Source organism: Felis catus, chromosome B4 (genome assembly GCF_018350175.1).
Source record: "Felis catus isolate Fca126 chromosome B4, F.catus_Fca126_mat1.0, whole genome shotgun sequence".
Lineage (NCBI taxonomy): Eukaryota > Metazoa > Chordata > Mammalia > Carnivora > Felidae > Felis > Felis catus.
The window spans coordinates 124,920,360-124,945,326 of record NC_058374.1 but is presented as its reverse complement, the minus strand read 5'-3'; the positions used below and the strand labels follow the sequence as shown (position 1 = coordinate 124,945,326).

General features: G+C 41.6%; 1 protein-coding gene across 1 annotated transcript in view; it reads left to right on the top strand.

Annotated features, from left to right (window-relative positions):
- The window catches only part of ALDH1L2 (aldehyde dehydrogenase 1 family member L2), a 67,266-nt gene that overhangs the window by 1,617 nt on the left and 40,682 nt on the right, over positions 1 to 24,967 (top strand). The window contains exons 2-8 of the mRNA XM_023257389.2: positions 11,052 to 11,196; positions 16,160 to 16,394; positions 19,224 to 19,389; positions 21,106 to 21,207; positions 21,418 to 21,507; positions 23,360 to 23,494; positions 24,658 to 24,783. Of these exons, the coding sequence (XP_023113157.2) occupies positions 11,052 to 11,196; positions 16,160 to 16,394; positions 19,224 to 19,389; positions 21,106 to 21,207; positions 21,418 to 21,507; positions 23,360 to 23,494; positions 24,658 to 24,783 (999 nt within the window). The remainder of the gene's footprint in view (positions 1 to 11,051; positions 11,197 to 16,159; positions 16,395 to 19,223; positions 19,390 to 21,105; positions 21,208 to 21,417; positions 21,508 to 23,359; positions 23,495 to 24,657; positions 24,784 to 24,967) is intronic.

Below are 24,967 nucleotides of genomic sequence, written 5' to 3'. Positions count from 1 at the left end.
GGATATTTTACTCCATAGAAAATGGGGATCCATCCTTTGGACGGTATTCTAGTAAGAATTGTTCAAAATCAAGCATGGCTAGTGGGAGCGTAAAAAGTTGCAGCCACTTTGGAAAACTGGCGATTTTTTATAAAGTTAAACATACACCTATAATATGGCCCAATAATTGCACTCCTAGGTATTTACCCAAGAGAAGTGAAAACTCATGTTCACACAAATACCTATTTATGAATGTTTACAGAGGCTTTATTCATTATCACCAAAAACTGGAAACAACTTAAATGTCCTTCATCTGGTGACAGGATAAACAGTGGATAAATCCATCCCTACATGGGAATCCTACTCAGAAAAAGAAAGAGGAAGGAACTCCTGGTGTGTACAAAAGCATGGATGAAACTCAGATGTGGGTGCTGAGTGTCAGAAGACGGACTCAAAGGGCTATGTATTATACGATTCTGCTTATGTGACATTCTGGAAAGAGTAGAACTATACAGTGATAGAAAAAAGATCAGTGGTTATTAGGGGCTGGACATGGGGGAAGTATGGACTATAAGAGACTGTCTCTCAAAGGACAGGAAGGAATATTTTGGCAGGGGGTGGGGGGTGATGGAACTATTCTTTTTTTTTTATTTTTATTTTTTAAATTTATTTTTGCGACAGAGAGAGACAGAGCATGAGCAGGGGAGGGGCAGAGAGAGAGGGAGACACAGAATCGGAAGCAGGCTCCAGGCTCTGAGCTGTCAGCACAGAGCCCGATGCGGGGCTCAAACCCACAGACTGTGAGATCATGACCTGAGCCGAAGTCGGACGCTTAACCGACTGAGCCACCCAGGCGGATGGAACTATTCTTTATCTTGATTATAGCAGTGATTAGGTGACTGTGTGTCTGTCAAAACTCCCAGAACTATCCACTGAAAAGGGTGTATTTTACTGCAGGTAAAGTATACCTTCATCTTTAAATTTTTTTTTTCAACGTTTATTTATTTTTGGGACAGAGAGAGACAGAGCATGAACGGGGGAGGGGCAGAGAGAGAGGGAGACACAGAATCGGAAACAGGCTCCAGGCTCTGAGCCATCAGCCCAGAGCCCGTCGCGGGGCTCGAACTCACGGACCGCGAGATCGTGACCTGGCTGAAGTCGGACGCTTAACCGACTGCGCCACCCAGGCGCCCCTACCTTCATCTTTAAAAGTGAAAAAAAATCACACGGTTTTTTTTTGTTTGGTGTTAAAGCAGAATGAAAAAAAAAAAAAAAAGAATGACAAATTTCTTAGAACCTAGCAAAATCCAATGGGAAAACTAGCTTATAACACTTCCTGCTAGAGTCGATTTTTTCCATCCTCGGTCTTAAAGAAGTGGACTCAGAAATATTTAATGATTTTGGCTTAATGATGTGGCTGGATCTTTTTAACTACGGCCACTATCCATAGCAATAAACCCTTTGACTATAGTTAGTGTCGTGCACTTCCATTATCTTGCCTGGTTCACTGCTCCTTAATTTCTCCCCATGGTGGGGGGGATTATTTAGCCTTCATATTATTTGGCACTTTGTAATTTAGCTTCCTCTGCCAGTGTCTGGGATAAGTCTGGCTGGTGGTTCTGGGTTCATAGCCTGGTTCTGGAACTTGAGGTTACTCTATGATCCAATTTAAGAGGTTGGACTCCTCCCTACTTCTTGGAACCAAGTACTGGTTTATACCCTAATTCTAGCAACCAGGTCCTTGTTTCTGAATTACCTGACCCCCTGCTTTCATGTCAAGTTTGTTTTGAGGACCTTCAAACTCAACTTCAAACCATATTTGGTTGTGTACTGAGCACTTGTTCTAAATCCTGAGGATATAATTATTTAATAAATAATAATAATAATAATATAATAATAATAGGTAGCATTGACATAGCACTTAGTATGCACCAGACACTGTTATAAATGCTTTACATTTATGCACACTTAATTTGCTTACTATCTCAGTGAGGTAGGTACTATTATTACCCATTTTACAGATAAAGAAACTAAAACTCAGAGAAGTTAAATAACTTTATTTTAGAGTCTCACAGCCAGAAAGGATAAAACAATAAACAAGAAATAAACTATCCCTGCTTTCAAAGAGTCCGTAGATTAGTGGAACAAATGATTGAACTTGTGGTTAAAGAATAATAATAGACAATATGCCAAAAAGGAAATACAAATGGATAGTGCAATATTAAAAGGCACTCAACCAAACCAGTAATCAAGGGAATGCAAATTAGAACAAGATATAAGATTTCACTCATCACATTGGCAAAAAACATAGAAGTTGACAATATTGTGTGTTGGCAGGGGTGAGAAAATAGTTCCTCCAATATTCTAGAAGCCAATTTGATGGTATCCATTAACATTTAAGTTTTAAAAATGATCCTACAATTTCATTTGTAGATACCTGAGAAAAGCACTCCTGCATGGGCACAGGAAGCATGTACCAGGATACCCATTGCCATGGTATTTGTAATAATGACAGACTGGAAGCCAAGCTGTTCCTCAGTAGGGAAATGAACAAATAAACTGAGACATAGCTATGCTCTGAAATGCTGTGCACCAATTTTAAAGAATCAATTATAGGTACTAACAAAATTATGGGACATTACACATAATATGACTCAATTTGTGTTATTTTTAAAACACAAAATAATATTTTATGTATACACTTCGATATATGTAAATGTCCAGAAAAGGTCTGTAGGATGCACAGCAAACCATGAAATGTTTTTTTTCTGGGGTGGAGGGGGAGAGGGAACTGGGATTGGGAGACTCCAGTCTTATCTGTGATTGTTTCATTTAAAAAAATTTTTTTTTTACATTTATTTTTGAGAGACAGAGTGAGAGACAAAGCACAAGCAGGGGAGAGGCACAGAGAGGGAGACACAGAATCCAAAGCCTTCTCCAGGCTCCAAGCTGTCAGCACAGAGCCCGACGTGGGGCTTGAACTCATGAACCGTGAGATAGTGACCTGAGCTGAAGTTGGATGCTTAACCGACTGAGCCACCCAGGTGCCCCCCCAAATTTTTTAATGTGTATTTATTTTTGAGAGAGAGCAAGCACATGCGAGTAGGGGAGGAGCAGAGAGAGAGAGGGAGGGGGACAAAATCTGAAGTGGGATATGTGCTGGCAGCAGGGAGCCCAATGCAGGGCTCGAACTCAAGAACTGTGAGATCTTGACCTGAGCCGAAGTCGAACGCTTAACCGACTGAGCCACCCAGGTGCCCCTGTGATTGTTGCATTTTTAACAAGGAGATTGTGTGTATATGTTAGATATGTAATTAAAAATTAATTTTAAAAATTCTATGCAATGAGAATATTATAAATAAATGCAATGCACTGAAGTCCTCCCCTTCTAGCAGGGACTGGAGTCCATCCCTGGATCTAGTCCTTTGGACTCTTTCCCTACTTTTACCCAATCTTTGACATGTTCTTTGGTCACCAGCTGCACCCAATCTTTAGGTGCAAGGCATCCCCAGCTGGCCTCACATGCTAACAGACCCTGTGTTGACATCTCTGTTTTAAAAACCTTTTACCAGGGTACCTGGGTGCCTCACTCAGTTGAGCGTCCAACTCTTGATTTCAGCTCAGGTCATGATCTCATGGTTTGTCAGTTCGAGCCCTGAGCCAGGCTCTATGCTGACAGCATGGAGAGTGCTTGGGATTCTCTCTCTGCCCCTCCCCTGCTTATACACACACTCTCTTTGTGTGCAACTAACAAAGTTATGGAACTTTCTCTCTCAAAATAAATAAATAAACATTTAAAAATAAAACTCTTTTATCCTTTTTATGATAAAAAAATGTTGGCCAAGGAGTGCCTAGGTGGCTTAGTCGATTAAGCATCTGACTTCTGCTCAGGTCATGATCTGACAGTTAGTGAGTTCGAGCCCCGCGTCGGGCTCTGTGCTGACAGCTCAGAGCCTGGAGCCTGTTTCCGATTCTGTGTCTCCCTCTCTCTCTGCCCCTCCCCCGTTCATGCTCTGTCTCTCTCTGTCCCCCCCAAAAATAAATAAACGTTGAAAAAAAAAATTTAAAAACCTCTTACCGGGGTACCTGGGTGCCTCACTCAGTTGAGCGTCCAACTCTTGATTTCAGCTCAGGTCATGATCTCATGGTTCGTCAGTTCGAGCCCCGAGCCAGGCTCTATGCTGACAGCATGGAGAGTGCTTGGGATTCTCTCTCTGCCCCTCCCCTGCTTATACACACACTCTCTTTGTGTGCACTAACAAAGTTATGGAACTTTCTCTCTCAAAATAAATAAATAAACATTTAAAAATAAAACTCTTTTATCCTTTTTATGATAAAAAAATGTTGGCCAACGGGTGCCTAGGTGGCTTAGTCGGTTAAGCATCTGACTTCTGCTCAGGTCATGATCTGACAGTGAGTTCGAGCCCCGCGTCGGGCTCTGTGCTGACAGCTCAGAGCCTGGAGCCTGCTTTGGATTCTGTGTCTCCCTCTCTCTCTGCCCCTCCCCCACTCATGCTCTGTCTCTGTCTCTCAAAAGTGAATAAATGTTTAAAAAAATTAGAAAAAAAAATGGCCAGATATCCAAGAAAGTCCTCGTTAATACGTACTTTATATGATTACACAATGGGGAAAAAATCAAGTTGCACAAGTTTGTCATTTATGGTGGTGTCTTGAACTTGTTTGAATCTTACACAGATTTACATCTATGCAATGTGGAACTTGTTGCTTCTGATGATTAGTATGAGGGTTTGTTACAATCAGTACCATGGGCTTTTACGCTATTCCAAGCTACCTCCTGTGAATGTATTGATGGTGGCTTATTAAGTCAGCTTTTATTTTCACTGTGTATCTGCTCAACTCTCAAACTCAAGAGGGGTGCCCACCCGAAGTTAATTCATGCCTCACCTGAGTGTGTGTTAATAGAGAAATAATATAGCATCACTCTTGTGCTTAAAATCATTCATTCGGTGGATCTCACTGTCTTCACAATAAGGTCCAAATTATTTGCTGTAGACAAGGCTCTCCCTAATAGGTCTTCTGACTCTCCCTAGAGAGTCACTTGTCATCACTCCCCAACTTCCAGTATTGGACCCACTTTGCCCACTCCTTCACTTCTTTGTAAATGCCACCCCCTCTGCCTGAAACTTCCCAAGGACCTCCGGTAATCCCCGCCCTTCTCTTGTCCAACTCTTAGGATGAGCGCTCTAAGATTCAGTCAAGGAATTCTTGGAAAGTCTTCCCCTTTCCACACCCACACTGTGCTTTCCTGTCCAGCTCTATGATGCTGATATGTCTTTACTGCTTCCCTGCTAACTGGCAAACTCCTGAGGGCAGAGACCAGTCTTCTTTGTGCTTTTACTGTAGGGATCCCCCCCCCCAAAAAAAAAACGCCCATGGAAGCTAAACAGGCGAGCAAATGAAGGATTTGAGCCTGAGGGAGTGAAAGGCCATATCCAACCAGAGGAACGGGGGCAGCCACTGCTCAGCTCTAGCTGACTGTTGCTACGTCGAAGTGTAGACCATGGTTGACGAACCTCCTGAGTTCTAAAAAGAAGTCAGAAATTCAGCCTGCTAATGTGAAAGCTCCTAAAAATCTTATCACAGTTCTTTGACAAATGCTCTGTGGGCCGAATAAAATACTCTTGTGGGACAACTGATTTGCAGTGCCTACCAGGCCCGGAGCATGGTCAATGCTCAGAACATGTTCGTTGAGCACGTCTTGCACACTGTCAGGCATGATTTGGGGCACCATGTGCCGCATGTTCCACAAGGTGCTAGGCATCTGGATGTCTCTGAAAAATTGACTTGGTCTTATTCTTCGGTAAAACTGTCAGTTCTCACAATTCCTGACGTGGAGAGCTTTGGCCTTGTTTTATACCCCACTCAAATGGTTCTGTAACGGTATCGTCTGCTTCGCAAAAGCGTTTCGGATCAGGGCTGACTCGTAGTGCTGCGCCATTAGGCTTTCTATAGAGGACTGTGTTTTGGTTTTTGGTTTTAATCCTTGGAGCGTAATCAGAATTCTCATTAATTTGCTTCCTGAAGGAGTCCACCAGGATGTGGATAGCCTGGGAATGCAACATTGAATAGTTTAAATAGCAGAAGCTCTGGGGGTGCCTGGCTGGCTCGGTCAGTAGAGCATGTGACTCTTGATCTCAGGGTTTTGAGTTCAAGCCCCATGTTGGGTGTAGAGATTACTTAAAAATAAAATCTTAAAAAAAAAAAAAAAAAAAAAAGAAGGCAAAAGTTCTGTTCCCTGCCCAAGGCTCTTCTAGGCAGAATGCCATCATTAAAGAAACCTAAGATAATGGCACTTCCCGCCAAGATTTATAAATGCTGTGGGTGGTTTTATGCCTCCCTGTCTTTCTCACCAATATAACAGGCACTTATAGTGCCTCAAAGAATGTTCTCTGGTCACCAGATCCAGCCTACAAATGAATGGTGCTTTCTCCCCTGTCAGGACCACCATGGTATTTCCTTAGAAAGTCTTATGGAATTATTTCCCACAATTAACCTGTCAAACTGTTACCATATTTTTCTTTTTAAAAAAGGGGTGGGGAGGGAGGACAGGAGTGCCTGGGTGGCTCAGTTGGTTGAGCATCTGACTCTTGATTTCAGCTCAGGCCGTGATCCCAGGGTCATGGGATCGAAACCCCAGTCGGGCTCTGTGCTGAGTGTGGATACTGCTTAGGATTCTCTCTCTCTCTCTCTCTCTCTCTCTCTCTCTCTCTCTCTCTCCCCCTCTCTCTCTCTCCCTCTCTCTCTCCCCCTCTGCCCTTCATCCCTGCTCTCAGGCTCTCTCTCAAATAAAAAATAAAATAATATAAAATATTTTAAAATGGGGGGCAGACCTTCAGTATAGGAAAACAATAGAAGCTTATCTGCTGAAGTGTGATAGATCTGAGTTTTGCTTCTGCCCATGGTTAGCCCCGTCTGCAGGCAGTTTACTTGACTTCCCTAAGCCCTGTGTGTTCTCATTTGTAAAATGGGTTACTGTGAGGTCTAAAGGCATAAGTAGTTGATAAAATGTTTTAAATTGATTAACAGAGCTCAACGTGGTGTTGGGCTCATGGTACATTTCCAGTAGGAAAGTTCCATCATCAACATTTTTTATTTACCTAAGTATTACTTGTGGCATAATAATGATAATAATAATAATTAACATTTGTTGAGCATCCACTATTGCCACGCACTGCACTAATGCATTAGGTGATAAATTAGATGATAAACTAATGCATTAGATGATAAATCCTTTTAACAACCTTATGAAATAGGTACTATTATTTTTTTTATTTTTAAAGAGCTTTTTAATTTTTTTTAATGTTTACTTATTTTTGACAGAGAGAGCGCGCGCATGAGTGGGGGAGGGGCAGAGAGAGGGAGACAAAATCTGAAGACAAAATCTGGATCATGACCTGAGCTGAGATCAAGGGTCGATGCTTAACTGACTGGGCCACCCAGGTGCCACTAGGTACTATTATTATTCAGATTTCAATTGATGAGACCCAGCTCAAAATCCTATGGCCTGTGTTATGGAAAAACAAAGGAAACTAATAACCAGAGTTAGGAGCTGAGAGCTGCCACTTAGTAGCTGTTTGACTCCAGGCTATATCTTAACTTCCAGGTGTTTTAATATCTTCATCTATAAAGTGGCTTAGGGATGCCTTTCTCCAGGAGTCATCGAGCGATCAAAATGAGGTAATATATATGAAATACCTGGCACTTACAAGGGTCTCGTTAAAATGTTGACTAAGGGGCGCCTGGGTGGTTCACTCAGGTCATGATCTCACAGGTTCATGAGTTTCAGCCCCACATCGGGCTCTGTGCGGACAGCTTGGAGCCTGGAGCCTGCTTCGGATTCTGTGTCCCACCCCGCCCTCTGCTCCTCCCCTGCTCACGCTCTGTCTCTGTCTTTCTCTCAAAAATGAATAAATGTTAAAAAAAAAAAAAAAAGTTTGCTATTATTTCCACCCCTTCTTCCTGATCCAAGCTTCCCAGGGCAGAACCTTTTTGCGAAGCAGGTAGGCTCTCCATACAGCACAGATTCTCTGACTTTAGCGTGCCTCTCAGTCGATGGGGAGCTTGTTAAAATGCAGCTTCCTAGTGCCCCGCGTCTGACTCAGGAGATCTGGAGTGGGGCCCAGGAACCCACACTTTTAGCACATCCTCCCCACTGATTCTAACACAGCCATCACAGCGTACGTCAGTCCTCAGATCACACTTGGAGAAATAATACCCCAGTCTGGTGTTTGGGAATTATGCCAACTCATTATAAACGCACTTACCATCCTAAAATCCGAACATGTCTCGGTGTTGGAAACTCACTTTTGTAGCTTCAGCTTTAGCATGAAGCTCAGAAACTGTTTCAGTGAATGTAACATTTCTAGAGATACTGACTTTCTTTAAATGCTGTCTTTCTAGGGGAGCGTGGAATCTGGAATTGAACTCCAAATACCCAGGTGACAGCTGAGCACAGCATTACATTTGAACCATCTCAGCCTCTTAGCTCTTTTGTGTGCCAAGGGTAGTATTTTAGAAGGCTTAAACTATTTGGTGTTGGTAGCGGTGTGAGGCAAAGCTGGATTTTTAAGATATGCCATCATGTCTGTTCTAGTTCAAGCCACAGCATAAATGATAGGATTTGGAGATGGAATGCTTACAGAACATTTTGATTTTTCTGATAAGAGTAAATGAAATAATCACGTATTATCTGTAGGCAAACTATGCTGTTGTTGCAGAGTTAATCTGTTTGCTTGAAAATATTTGTTAGATGTTGAAGCTGTAGGCTCTTTGGGGATAGAATCTTTGGCTGGCCCTGGAAAAGATTTTTTCAAGTAAAACCTTCATTGTTTTCATTATCAGCTCAATTACAGGGAACATGTGAACCCATATGCTTTTAAGTTCATGCCTAAAAAGGGATGCTGTCTATGCCCTCAGTAAATTGGGAAATAAGGGAAAATTGTTTCCTCATAATCAAATTTTCACAGTGAGGCTTGACTAATTTAGAATGACTTTCTAGTACATTAAAGAATCCCATTTAGAGTGAAAGGGAAAAATATCTAAATCCAAGTCCTGTGGAGCTGTGTTCTTTTTTTTTTTTTTAACGTTTATTTATTTTTGAGGGAGACAGAGACAGATTGTTAGTGGGGAAAGGGCAGAGAGAGAGGGAGACACAGAATCTGAAGCAGGCTCCAGGCTCTGAGCTGTCAGCACAGAGCCTGATGCAGGGCTTGAGCTCGCAAGCAGTGAGATCATGACCTGAGCTGAAGTTGAGCGCTTAACCGACTGAGCCACCCAGGTGCCCCATTGTTACCTTAGCTTTGCAAAAGATTCCATTTGGAGAGAATTTACAGGAGGTATAATTGCTTAAAGAGAATTCTTTAAAACTACAACCCCTTAGCACTATTCTTGTCTAAATGGTGTCTGTATTTCTTGATAATCAATGTACTTTTGTACATCAGTGTTAATCTTCTAAAAGGAAGAGAAAAGAGATGAGTGGTGGGAGCTCATTTTTATTATTTTATTTTTAAGTGCATACGTAGGCTTTGAAGTCAGACAGACCTGGATTCAAGTCTCACCTCTCCTCCTTTTTGCCAACATGACCTTGAGGATATAATTGACATTTCTGAGCTGTGGTTTCTTCATTCATAAAATAGTGTAAAATGGGAGATAATCAAACATGATAGTTGCAATGATTAAATGAAATGAAATGATGTGCAGGTCTTAATTCTTTACGTGAAACCTGAAGGACACGGGCACCTGGGTGGCTCAGTTGGTTGAGCGTCCTACTTTGGCTCAGGTCATGATTCACTGGTTCATGGGTTCAAGCCCTGTGTTGGGCATTATGCTGACAACTCGGTACCTGGAGCCTGCTTCAGATTCTGTGTCTCTCTCTGTCCCTCCTCCACTCACATTCTCTTTCTGTCTCTCAAGATAAATAAATTAACATCAAAAAAAAATTTTAAACCCAAGGAACAAAATATATTTAGAGATTCAGAATTACATTTTAGAAAGTCAATGTGGTACATAGATAGTACATTACATATCATCCACAGCAGGGTCTGGGACAGTATCTGTAACCAAACACATTGCTTTTTCTGCAGCAAAACACACAAATGTTCATACAGTCCTTACGAATACTATAATTAAGATTATAAATAGCAGTATGTCAGCCCAGGTCAAGTTTGAAACCAAATGAATGTGCACAAACTTACAAGAAAGCTGTAAGGACTAAAAAGAATGTTCCACTGGAGCAATCCAGGTTTTGAGGCCTAAGGAATTTGGGCCACTTGCCAAAGATTTTGGAATTTTGGACTATATAAAGAAACATGGAACTGTATCTAGGATGTAGCAAAACCTCTAAGACATGATTGAAGCTTTTACCGCAACAGTCCTTTGTGTCAGATACTGCATTGAGCTTCTTACATGTTAATATTAAGTCATCTGCTTCAATCAAACTTGTGTGAGGTTGGTGTTATTATTCCCATTTCACAGGTGAGGAAAAAAGGCAACAGAAGTTCGTCGCTTGCTTAAGGACACACGACTAAACAGGAGTGGCACTTGATTTTGATTTCGGGTAGTCTAGCACTGGGGTCTGCCTGTGACCCCTGTGTCATGCCGCGTGTTAGCTCTTGGCCTCTTCTGGAAGTTAAGAGATGAGTCCGGCTCTTCTTTCTATATTGCAGGGCCACAAAAGCCATTGTCCTATTGAAGCAGATCTTGCTCAGAATTAAGCTCCTTTTAACTATGAAACTTACCCTTACTTGTTAACATCCGGCTTCATTTCACCGAGGAGTTGGAATGGCTTGTAAAATATACGCAATCCCAATGATTATGATGAATAATCAGGGGGATTAGAGCGAAGGGGAAAAAAGGAATACGTCGGCGTGACATTATTTTCACTACTGTTTATGTGTAATGTAGCCTAGGTTCAGCGTGTGTCAATAAAAATTTTATTTTGTAGATCTCTGTGTTGTTTCCTCAAGTCATTTTGCATGATTGGAAAAAGAGTGTTGGTGACCCATATGTCTTCTAACCATGCCGACGTCTGTCATCATTGAATTGTTTCACAGGCCCATTTCAAAAACAAGCTGAAGCTGGCACTTATTGGTCAGAGCCTTTTCGGACAGGAAGTGTACAGTCACCTCCGCAAAGAGGGCCACCGAGTTGTGGGCGTGTTCACGGTTCCAGACAAGGATGGCAAAACTGACCCGCTGGGTGAGTGTTATCTTGGAACAGCTGAATCAAGGACTCTGCACTGACCCAGCTGGTTTAGGCCCCAGCTCAGACCCCTTATGCCTTGTTAGCATTTCTAAAGCTCTATTTCTTTGCCACAGCTCCCAAAGACCCAGACTACCTGCCTCCCCCCTGGATTCTGCTACACGCACTCTGCCTCTTGAAAGCCTTCTCAAGCTAAGTCTATTTGCAGACTCAAAAATTCTCCCTTGTCTGTGGGCCCCAAGACAAAGATGCAGGCCCCCACTGTGTTAAGAATTTCTCCACTTACCTCCAAGGTCCCTCAGAGGAATTTTCAGGTTTATGTTTTTTCTGAACTACACTTGTGACTTTCCAAAGGTGTTATGAAGCATCTAGAATAATGTCTGATTCAAAGGTGCCAGTGGAATTGAAGAGAGGACCGCATCCAATGATAGAAATTGGTGTGGGGTCATAAAGAATATATTTATGTCAGAACAAGTATAGCTTGGCTGCTTGGCTGTTAAGGTAAGGTAAAGAAGATAGCCATTCTCAAAGCAAACCTACAATGAGATTCTGATTTACAAGTATGCAGTTGACCCTGAACAACACAGGGGTTTGAGGTGCTGACCCCCTACCTAGTCAAAACTCCACATATTACTTTTGACTCCCCCAAAACTTAACAAAAAATAGCCTACTGTTGACTAGAAGGAAGTCTTAACTGTTAACATAAGCAGTTTATTACCACATATTTTGTATGTTATACATATCATATACTGTATTCTTATGATAAAGTAAGCTAGAGAAAATAAAATGTTATTTAAAAAATCATAAGGAAGAGAAAATACATTGACAGTACTATATTTATTTAAAAAATTCACATATAAGTGGACCCACACGGTTCAAACCCGATTGTTCAAGAGTCAACTATAGTTTGTTGAGGACGGGTGCAAGACACGGAGATAGAAATGGTCTACAAATTGTACAGATAGGGCATAAGAATGAGCAACTAGCTATCCTGGCTTATAAATCAGATCTTCAGAAATCACTGGAACAATGCGACATATTGGCTGATAAACACTGATCGGTGATTACCCTAAAATTGTACCCTTTTTTCTTGGAAGAAATAGTTCTGGGGCTTATCCTATCTTGTTCTACTTTTAAAAATATTATATTTTAACTTTTCTTTTCAAGAGTCATGCTAAAAAAAAGTTGGGCCAAAGAGCACATATGCATATATGAATTTAATCACTTGATTTAGAAATTATCCTTGGGGGGGCACCTGGGTGGCTCCTTCAGTTGAGTGTCCATCTGACCCTTGGTTTCAGCTCAGGTCATGATCCCAGGGTCGTGGAATAGAGCCCTATGCTGGGCTCTATGCTGAGTGTGGAGCCTGCTTAAGATTCTCTCCCTCTGCCCCTCTCCCCCACCCCTGTGCGTGCGCATGCTCTCTCTCTCTTTCCCCAAAAGGAAAGAAAGAAAGAAAGAAAGAAAGAAAGAAAGAAAGAAAGAAAGAAAGAAAGAAAGAAAGAAAGAAAGAAAGAAAGAAATTATCCTTGTTTCAGAAAAAAGCTATCCCAACCTGGGGAATTCTGAGGGAATCTGTCTCATAAATTTGGACCTGGTTCCAAAGGCAGAAAGGGACGGATGCCTATTACTGGGACTATTTGTCCTATTATTAGCTATTTGCAGCAGCCTTGTGGCGGGGGGGATATTTGGGAGGACTCATATTTGGCATATCAGATTGGCTGTTGAATCAGGGAAGCCCCAAATAATATTAGCATGGAAATATTAGCCCCAATATCAGATTGGCTCTTGAATCAGGGAAGCCCCAAATAATATTAGCATGGAAATATTAGCCCCAATATCAGATTGGCTGTTGAATCAGGGAAGCCCCAAATAATATTAGCATGGAAAAGTAACATGGAAGTCCATTTCTCAAGTCTGAGTTGGCCATTGGAGCTGTTGTGGCAGCTCTATATTTATCATGATGCAGACTCTTGCTGTTTGTTGTTTTCTTATTGTCAACACTGGGCTTCCATCTCATGGTCCAAGATAGCTGCTTTTTAAAAAAAATTTTGTTTAATGTTTATTTATTTTTTGAGAGAGAGAGAGACAGAGTGTGAGCCGGGGAGGGGCAGAGAGAGAGAGGGAGACACAGAATCTGAAGCAGGCTTCGGGCTCCGAGCCGTCAGCACAGAGCCCGATGCAGGGCTCGAATTCACAAGCTATGAGATCATGACCTGAGCCGAAGTCAGACGCTTAACTGACTGAGCCACCCAGGCTCCCCCAAGATAGCTGCTTTAGCCCCAACTGTCCAGTCTGCATTCTAGCAAGCAGGACGGGAAAGATGGGAAGCAGAAGGCAAGCCTTTATCCCGAAGTTGCACATACTATTCCCATTTGTATCCCACTCGCTAAAACATAGTCACAGCCCAAATCTATTTGTAGGATAGACAGAGAAACATAGATTTTATTCAGGGTGGCTATGTGCTCAGCTAAAGTAGAAGAATCTTTGCTAGAGATTGAAGGGGGACAGCTAGCAGTCTCTGCCATATACATGAACTTCAGAAGAATTACAAGCATGTGACTCTTAAAACTCCTTTAAAAGTATGGCCTGGGAAACTAACTTTCCCTAGTGTCTGGTCCCGGGGCCGGGACCTCCTTTCCATTCGTTGTGGCCATTTGGGCTGCTAGCAAAACATAGAAAAGAAAAACTACCAATTTGACTTGTAGAGTAGCCTGGGATGTAGTACAGCATATAGTTAACTGTATATGTTCTGGAGTCATGCAGTTAATCTGACTCTGCCACTTACTAGCTGCATGAGGTTGGGCAAGTTGTTAAAACCCACTAAGCTTAGTTCAACAGCACCCATCTTACATGGGTTAGATGACATAATGTATATAATGTGCTCATCCCTGTGCCTAGTTCATGAAAAGGGATCAAAATGACAGTGGCAAACTATTCTTGTTATCAGAATAGCCAACTAGAGCAGTGGAAAATAGCCCTGGGGCAGCCACAAATCACTATGGAAGGATCATAGCCTATCTCAGTGTAGTAGATTTTTAAAATGAAGACTTCTAGGTGTGCCTGGGTGGCTCAGTCAGTTAAACCTCCAACTCTTAATTTCAGCTCAGGTCATGATCCTATAGTCATGGGATTGAGCCTTGCATTGGGCTCTGTGCTGAAGGCATGGAGCCTGCTTGGGATTCTTTCTTTCTCTGTCCCTCCCCCACTTGTGCTTGTGCACACACACTCTCTCTCTCTCTTTCTCTCTCTCTGTCTCTGTATCTCAAACTAAATAAACTTAAAAAAAAATGAAGACTTCTAAGTTTTTCATTTGATTTTTCTTTCCCAGTTTAACGTTGCACAGTTTCCTCCCAATTTCACATTTTTTTACCACCATTTATTCATTTCCTTATTATCTGAAAATGACTTATTTACCGTTTTTTGAACATTTTATGAACATTATTATACTGGTCTCTCACATCCTTCCAAGTGTATTGATCAAGGCATCAGCTTGATGGCCAGATTTCTTCAGGACTCACTTAAGATTTGTAACTATGCTTTCTGGTGGAGGCATTATCCCCTCCAAAGTCAACAAAGGTTGATTAAATGGGGGAGAAAGGAAAAGGAGCCCAAAAATACAGATAAAAAGCCTTTCTTAAGGCTTTACAAATTGCCTAAAATGTAGTTGCTTTGTATTGTTGGTGGAAAATAAATATATATACTTAATATATGTAAGGTATGTAGTTAGTAAAAATGATATTTTATTATGGAAAAAAATGAGCTGTGCTACCAGCACTTTGGAGGGCCACTCCTTTTCCACACAGAGGTAGATGGAGCTGTTCTTTGGGGAAGAGAGAATATTTTCCACAGGAATGAGCCTCAAATCTTCTCCAGTATGGCAGAACCCTCACGAGGAGCATGTATTCTCCATTCTTGGCCTCTCTCCTCCACTAATTTATCTGACTGGTGAATTTGGGAGAAGGAACTAGATAATAGACAAGCCCAGCTCAGAGCAAAAACGTCCTCTCTTCGTCTTTGGGGGTCTGCCTGTTTGGTGGAGAAAATGTGTTCTCATTATAGTTTGCTCTGTAATAAAAATGACTTCCCTCCAGGAAACAGGCATGGGATGGGACTCATGGTTTTCCATCTGTGCCAGAGGCTGAGTACGTCTAATCTGAGTGGTGATGTAGCAGCAGTTGGCTCCAAATCTAAAAAACAAACAAACAAATATTCTTTAAGTGGCTATATCAGTAATAAAAGTATAATTTTTTATCTGTAAAAGAGAAAAGCTTTAGTTAAAATTTTAAATGTTGGGGCACCTGAGTGGCTCAGTTGGTTAAGCATCTGACTCTTGATTTCGGCTCAGGTCATGATCTCACAGTTTTGTGAGTTCAAGCCCTGCATCCGACAATAAGTGTGGAGCTTGGTTGGGATTCTCTTTTGTGTCCCTCCCACCTCTTGCATGCACCTGTTCTCTCTCTCTCAAAATAAATAAATAAACTTAAAATTTTTTTAAATGTTATGTAGCCACAAACTTTTTTTTAAGTTTATTTATTTTTGGGAAGCGGGGGCAGAGAGAGAGAAAGAGAGAGAGAATCCCAAGCAGACCCCATATTATCAGCTCAGAGCCTGACGTGGGACTTGATCCCGTGAACCGTGAGATCATGACCTGAGCTGAAATCAAGAGTCTGATGCTTAACCGACTAAACCACCCAGGCACCCCTAGTCACAAACTTTTGAGTTTAAATATATTATGCCTCAAATGTATAGGTAAAAAATCGCATTAGAAAAATGGATGGATCATGATAAAATTGTAACAGGTCAAATTCTGGTGACCATCTAAATTGTTCTTCAACGTGTTTTATTTGTCAATGTTTCATGAAGCTGGAAAACTGCAATGTGTGAATCCACACATTGCACATATAAACTTAGGGCCAAATTTTTTTGTAATGAAAATCATTTTCTCTTTCCTGCTCAGCTTTAGCTGCAGAGAAAGATGGGACCCCCGTGTTCAAGTTCCCCAGATGGAGAGTCAAGGGCAAGACCATAAAGGAGGTGGCAGAGGCCTACAAATCTGTGGGTGCTGAGCTAAACGTGCTTCCCTTCTGCACACAGTTTATCCCCATGGATGTAATTGACAGCCCAAAGTACGGCTCCATCATATATCACCCCTCCATCCTTCCCAGGCATAGAGGAGCCTCTGCTATCAACTGGTGAGCATTTTTTAAAATTACAGAGAAGATGGGCCTATTTCCATTGCCTATAATCTTCTATTTTTTTACCTAGGGGATCAAGGAACTAGGTGTGCTTGAGGAGGTGTGAGGCCCTGATTGATTGCTACTATTGCATGAACTCCCCTGAGACATAGAGGTACAGCATGGGCTAGATAGCATTTCCCAAGAATAGTCTATGGAGTACTGGCTTCATTAGGTTTAACTAAGTAACTGAGCAAACAAAGGTTCTATAGTCAGACAAGTTTGGTTTATGATAGATTTCTTGATCACAGGACTTCTTAGAACCTATTATATGTGTTGAGTGAGAGAGCATTATAATCTCTAGGAGGGAATCTGAGTATACAATGTTCCCAAACTTATTCGACCATAGAACTGTTTTTGCACAGAGAATCTCAAGTACATGTCAGGAAATGCTGAATTACCTGAAATTATCTTCTTTGTTATCTGTCTTCTGTTCAATTTTAAGCTCCTTGAAGGAAAGGGCTATGGTCTAACATTTTTATTGCTGTAGGTACACTTTTCTGCCTTCTCTCCTTTACCTGTGCATCTCCTTGATATCTCTCAGTGTCAAGTTATTAATTAGGCAGAAAACTACACTTAGTTTCAATGTGGTGAATAACACTTCATTGTATTTGCATGAATTGATTTTTTGTTGTTGTTGCTATTTTAAATGGTTCTGTGTGGTTATCTTTGCATTTAAACTTGTATTTTTCTCATTTCACATTTCTTCTACATGCAGAATCACTGGCTCAGAGTGTATGAATGTTTGCAAGTCTCTTGATAACATAATGCCAATTAATTCCTTAATATTTCTGAAAAGAGTGATTGATTCATTGACTTAGGTCTTGCTCGATTAGTAGCTCTGAGATTTAAAATTATTTAGGTCATATTGCAAATGACATATCAGATAAAGGGTTAGTATCCAAAATCTACAAAGAACTTAACAAACTCAACACCCCAAAAATGAATAATCCAGTGAAGAAATGGGCAAAAGACATGAATAGACACTTCTCCAAAGAAGACATCCAGATGGCCAACTGACACATGAAAAAATGCTCAACATCACTCATCATCAGGGAAATACAAATCAAAACCACAATGAGATACCACCTTACACCTGTCAGAATGGCTAACATTAACAACTCAGGCAACAACAGATGTTGGCGAGGATGCGGATAAAGAGGATCTCTTTTGCATCGTTGGTGGGAATGCAAGCTGGTGTAGCCACTCTGGAAAATAGTGTGGAGGTTCCTCAAAAAACTGAAAATAGAACTACCCTATGACCCAGCATTTGCACTACTAGGTATTTATCCAAGGGACACAGGTGTGCTGTTTCGAAGGGACACATGCACCCCCATGTTTATAGCAGTACTATCGACAATAGCCAAAGTATGGAAAGAGCCCAAATGTCCATCAATGGATGAATAGATAAAGAAGATGTGGTATATATATACAATGGAGTATTACTCGGCAATCAAAAAGAATGAAATCTTGCCATTTGCAACCATGTGGATGGAACTGGAGGGTATTATGCTAAATGAAATTAGTCAGTCAGAGAAAGACAAAAATCATATGACTTCACTCATATGAGGACTTTAAGAGACAAAATAGATGAACATAAGGGAAGGGAAACAAAAATAATATGAAAACAGGGAGAAGGACAAAACAGAAGAGACTTATAAATATGGAGAACAAACTGAGGGTTGCTAGAGGGGTTGTGGGAGGGGGATGGGCTAAATGGGTAAGGGACATTAAGGAATCTACTGAAATCATTGTTTCACTATATACTAACTAATTTGGATGTAAATTTTAAAAAATAATAAATAAAGTTAAATCAAAAAAAAAAAAAGAAATTATTCCACAAAAAAAAATTTAGGTCATAAACATGGATGATGTCGATATTAGCCTGCTCTCTGATATACTTTTATATGTATTTGTTCACATATTCAGCTTATTCGTTGTATTATATGCTCTTAAGGGCCAACATTTTCTTTTTCTTTTTTTGTTTTTTAAGTTTATTTATTTATTTTGGGAGAAAGAGAGTGTGTGCGTGAGTGCGTACATGAGTGGGGGAGGGGCAGAGAGAGAGGTAGAGAGAATCCCAAGTAGGCTCTGTGCTACCAGTGCAGAGCCCCACATGGTGCTCAGTCCCATGAACTGTGAGATCATGACCTGAGCCAAAATCAAGAGTCAGATGCCCAACCAAGTGAGCCAGCCAGGAGCCCCCAGGGCCAACATTTTCTCTTAGGCTAAGCTTCCTAGAGCATAAAATACAAAGAGTTGGATTAACCAACCATCTTTTACTATAATTTACATGGACAATCTAGAGCTAATTCTAGCTCTGACACTTATATCCAAATTATATCATCTAAATTAATAATCAGTTCTCCTTTACTGAGTATCTTCTGCTTTATTTTCCTTTATCTTATTCTGCCTAATACAGGGTCAACTATGATGTAGGAATTGGACCCAGGTGGGCAAAATTGCTTGATGCCACAGTAGAAAGCTGGCAACTGGCATTTAATGAGTGGTAGTAATGATGGGCTCCAGTGCCCTTTTGAATAGACTAGCAGTCATTAGTGTGTATTAACAAGAAAGACTTATAGATATGGGAATGTACAAAATAGTGGTACCATTAAGTAGTGGTTTTATGAATGCTGACATCTCCTGGCTTTGCTGTTAATTTCTCATGGTAGCTTCCCTCACTGTCTACTTTCCATTATAACTATCTTGTACTTTAATATCACTAACTCATCACTTTGTCATACATTATACCAACATTTTAAGTTGAAGCTCTTCTTTTCACAGGACTCTAATTATGGGAGATAAGAAAGCTGGGTTTTCTGTTTTCTGGGCTGATGATGGTTTAGACACAGGACCCATCCTTCTTCAGAAGTCATGTGATGTTGAACCCAATGATACAGTGGATGCACTTTATAATCGGTTTCTCTTTCCTGAAGGAATCAAAGCCATGGTTAGTATATTTATGCCATCGAGAAGAATTTAGTAAACCTTTAAGATTTTAGAAATATTTTTCTTTTATTGAGAATTTTCCTATATTAATTGTTACACACAGTATAAAGCTGAAAAACAAAATTAGATTTTATATTTGCCAGTAGGATGGTATATTTAGGGTGGAAATCTGAATGTTAAAATTTCTTAGTTTGTGAAGCTATCTTGTTCTTCTGAGAGCACTGATAAAATGGATGAAGTAGCAATGAAATGGCTTCATTTATTTTGCCAAATACTTGAATCTCCAACCCTGCTTATAATGACTAATTGTAAAGAAGTGCACAGACTCTTAAGAAATTTTGCTATGGAAGTTGGACTTCCTTCAAAAGTATTTGAAATCAGTCTATGTAACAGGGTGAAATTTGGCATTGCTTAATTTTTTCAGATGGGCTCTGGGTAAAAAGCTCAAAGCACGTGCACCACAACATAAAAATATATTAGCTTGTAGAAATACTGAAAGATAATTTCAGTGTCATTTAATTTTTTCCGAGTTCGGTATGTATAGTAGAAGCAGCCACATAGGGATGGACATTAGGAAAAAGCACCAGCTATGGATTTAGGAGGAAAGACAGCAGTGATTTGTTTGTATCATTTAATGATTAAGAGAGTAGGGCACTGGTGTCAGAAAGACACCAAAGTTCTCATTCTACTGCTTACCTGTTGTGACAGTAGGCAAGTCGCTTAGCTTCGCCAGCCTTGGTTTCCTTATCTGTAAAGTGTAGATAACTGCCTGACTTACAGGCATGCTATGAAAATTAGGTAGCATTTGTGTAACGTGCCTGGCACACAGTAGGTGCTAAAAAATGATCATTACAATCAAAGTAGTGTTGGGTGTGTTCAGTGGCATTTGCTCAAGCCCAGATCATGTATCCAATGATATTATGGCTACAAGTGGGCAAGTGAATGAGCTATGAACTGGCCCTGTTCTCAGGTCTCTCCATCCGCATACTTTTGGGGGGTGGGTGTTGGTCAGCAGCTGTGTATGCTGAGAGCGAGGTCTGAGAACTGAAGCTCAGGTAGGCCTCCCCATGAAGGAGAGAGACTCTCAAGGCAAACGAGAATATGGCACAGAAGAGAATTCAGGACACATCCCAAAGGCAATCAAACTCATGGGTAGATTTTAATTATTTTTAAATTTCAGGTGTCCTACACTAGAAAGTAAGTTGAATTTCTTAAATATAACAACGTACTGCTTTCTAGAATCATCATGATAAATAGAAATCACTCACAGTGACTTATTTTACAATTATATTACTGAAATTCCCACTGGGTCATCAAGGGATGTTGAAATTTGTTGAAACAAGGGAGTCATTTTTAAGAGAACAGGCTTGATATTGGCAATAGGTAGACTTGGGTGGAGATCTTGCTTCTGATGCCTATTGGCTACCTCTGCTCTTGAGCTAGTTGCTTCACTTGTCTAGGCCTTGTTTTTCTCATCTGTAAAACCAGAATAATAATATCTACCTGGCAGGATTGGTGTGATGTCTGCAAAGGATATTTTCTATGAAGTAGCTATCACATTGCCTGGCACATAGATGGACCTGAAGAAATGGTAGTTGTCTATTATTATAATCTGACTCTCTGGACAGATTTCTATGTAGCAATTCTGTTTTGCAGAGCTTCAATTAAACAGATGATGACCATTGGGCTATAACCCAGATAATGTTTTTGGCTTTAGGTGGAAGCTGTTCAACTCATAGCCGATGGAAAAGCTCCTCGCATTCCCCAACCAGAAGAAGGAGCAACATATGAAGGCATCCAGAAAAAGGAAAATGCTGAGGTATTTATATCCACTCAATAATACACCCCAAAGTTCTTGGCCATTTACCTTTAAGTCGTTTCCAACGTACAATTTCCTGGCCAAAGGGTAGATCTCCAATCCAGCCTATTCTATGCTTACCCAACCCCACTTCCACCACTGATGGAGAGAGATGTTTCTATTGCCTTTGACACTCATAGCATTAGGAGATTCAGCTTTGTGCTTTCCTAGATTTCTTGGGATCAGTCTGCCGAAGTTTTGCATAACTGGATCCGAGGTCATGATAAAGTCCCTGGAGCTTGGACAGAGATAAATGGACAGGTATGTGCCAGGGACCAATTTTGTGTGTGTGTGTGTGTGTGTGTGTGTGTGTGTGTGTGTGCGTGTGTGTGTGTGTTACCTTTGTAAAAGGTATTACACATAAGTCCTCTGGTTCTTTCCTTGGTCATGAAGAGGGTCTGTGATTCTAGGTGTATGTGCCCAGCTGGATGAAAACACCCCCATCTTTACTCGTACTGAGCATTTGCTGTGAAGCAGATGCTAGGCACAGCCTCTGCTCTCAAGGAGCCTGCAGTTTTATGGAGAAAGCAGAGAAGTGAATAAGCACTCACAAGGCAATAAGACAAATGCTATCCTTGAGGCCCAGACTCAGGTGCAGTAGGAAAGGCTTCCTAGAAAAGCTGGTCCATTTGTTTGCCCTTCAAGAGGTCAGCAGGTAGAGAAGGAAACAAAGAAGCAAAGACCCAGAGATAGGAGAGTGTGTTACCCAGGCTAGGAGTCCCAAAGAGCCTCAGGTGTGAGGAGCAGGTGGGAGAGGTGGCCAGGGGGTGGGGCAGAGAGGCAGGGGAGGAGCAGGAAGGGCCTTATAATCCCTGGGAAATCTCAACCCAACTTGGCTCTCAGGTTTCAGCTCTCCTTGGGAGCTCCCTGACTTCACAGGCCCGTGCTGGCCAGGTTGGGGGTCCCTCCTCCTGGTCCAACAACCCCCTGCCTGCCTCTGACACAGCGTATTATATATTGTCAGGGTCTCCTTATTTATCAATCCCCCCACCCCTACCAGGCTTTGTACTCCATGGGGCAAGGACTTCATGTTATTGTCTTGATAATATCCTCACTTAAGCAGGATTCTTAGTACGTATTAGGTGCCAACAAAAATATGTGGGATCAGGAAGGACCAAGAGAGGGAGTTTAGTGCAGTAGTTAAGTGAGTGGGAACTGAAGCCAGAATGTTTCTGTTAAAATTCTGGCTCTGCCACTGTTTGCTGAGTAATCTCAGGCAGGTTACTTAACCAGTGGGGCTTTGGGTTCCTTATTGCAAATGGGACTAATAATAGCACCTGGGTGGCTCAGTTGGTTAAGCATCTGACTCTTGATTTTGGCTTGGGTCATGATCTCACGGTTGAGGGATCAAGCCCTGCATCGGGCTCCACTAACAGCATAGAATCTGCTTGGGGTTCTCTCTCTCCCTCCCCCCACCCCCGGCCCCTCTCCTGTGCATGCACACACACATTCTCTCTCAAAATAAATACACTTAAAAAATAATAATAGTGTCTCTTTTATTGGCTACAGGTCATTGTGAAAATTAAGTGAGTTAATACATGTTAATTCATTTACTGAGTTCTGGGCATGTGTATTCAATAAATGTTAACTATTATAATCTTTAATAGGTGATAGCTAATAGTCATAGAATTACAATCACAAATCAATTACCATCACATTTTCTTAGTTACAGTCTGGATCCAGTCCTGTTTCCATGAACTGACCCACAAAGCACCCTGTACTTCCCATCAGTAATCGCACTGGACTGTAATCATCTGGTTGCTACCTGCACCTGCCCTCACTGACTCTCTGCCATCACCACCTCCCCTCCCCTTTGAAAATCGAAGTCTGCGAGACCTTTTTGTCTCGTTTACCTTCGTATCCATGTGAAGAAATGATAAATGTCATCTGGTTGTGAGGCATTCTTGAAACTCTTCAGTCGTACATTCATAAACTATCTCTTGCTCGGTGTCGTTTCCACAGATGCTTGATACAGTCTCCCACATCGGGGTGTTCCGATTTTATCAGAGATGATGATTCCAACTGGAGCTTTTTTGCAGGGAGTGCTGTTTGCACACGCCTCTGTTTGTAGGTGTAACTCCCTCATTTCACATGGGTTTGATCTCTTTATTAGATGGTCACGTTTTATGGCTCGTCATTGCTGAAAAGCTCCGTGCCTTCTGGAGAACCACTGGAAATCAAAGGTGCCACGAAGCCTGGTCTTGTTACCAAAAATGGACTTGTTCTTTTTGGTAATGATGGAAAAGCAGTGAGTGTTCAATCTGGTCACCTATAAAGTAACGTTTTTGGTTTCCTTCTACAACCCAAGCTACTAAGGAAATACCTTTTACAAGGTAATCCAGCTTTGCAGTGGGACAAGGGAGGCTCGAGATACCCATGCCCTATTTCTGCCGGGGGATGAGCTGGCTCTGCGTGCCTAGTTGAGAACAAGTCTCCCTAGGATGAGCCTCAAGGACCTGTGCAGTCACCTCGGTGGCACAGTAGAAAGAGTTTGGAATTTAGTCAGGAAACAGGATGTGAATCCCTGCTCTGCCACTTGCTGGTCTTGTGGAGGACGCTTCTCCCCTCTGAGGCTCTGTTTCCTCATCTATAAAACAGACAGTAGTCCCATCTGTCTGCCTTCCCACTGCTGGAGCCCAGGAGGCTAAATGCAATGGATGTGGCCCTCTTCCAATGCTCCTTGCCTTTGCCTTCCACGCAGGCAGCCACCCGCACTGCTGTGCTTGGAAGCATGGGCCCTTGGCCCCAGTGGGCTCTTTGAAGAAAGTAAAGGGGAATTTGCAGCTTACAGATATATTCTGATAGCTGGCAGGGTAGATCAGTTATTAAGATTGTAGGCTTCAGGGTCCAGCTGTTTCTCGGTTGTAACCCCAGCTGTGCGGCATTGGGCAAATCACCTACCCTCACTGAGTCTCCATTTCCTCATCAGTAAAATGGGGATAATAATGGCACCTGCTTCCATTGGGATTTATGAGACTAAAATGAGATACGTGCATCCATACATGAATACATAGCACTGTGCCTGCTACAGAGTAAGTGTTCAGATGATGGGAGGAGGAGGAAGAGGAGGAGGAGGGAGAGGAGGAGTGGGAGGAGGGGGAGGAGGAGGAAGAGGAGTTACAGTAGGTTTTAGTCTACATATATCCAAATGCCAATTTTTTGGGAGCTTATTACCCATTTTGAGATGTAGCTACCCCTAGACTTAACTTTCTCCTTTCTGCTGCCTTTATTAAAAATACCATTTCAGTCCTTTTACAAATAATGGTGAGTGCTTTCTATCCATATTTTTGTATTTGCCAGATAAGCTGCCCCTTGTATTTGTGTAATCTACGACACGTCTTCCCCTACCAACCTCACTTTTGAATTGTCCTAATCTTCAATCCTTCTGTTTGTCTTGTTGCTGCACTGTAGCTGATGGTGAGGAATTTGCAGTTTGAAGATGGAAGAATGATTCCAGCCTCTCAGTACTTTTCAGCGGGTGAGACCTCAGTGCTAGAACTTACAGCCGAAGAGGTGAAGGTGGCAGGGACCATCAAGGTGAACATGTGATGTCCTTAATGTTACCCTTACCTTGCAAAACTGAAGCATTTTTGCAACTGTACCATCAGTCTTCAGAGTAGTGAGGATGGAACTTTATTTCTCCTCTTTTTTGTATTAGCCATAGTAGGAATCAACTCCAAAATGTATATGCAAAGTTATTTCTCACTCACAAAATAATCCC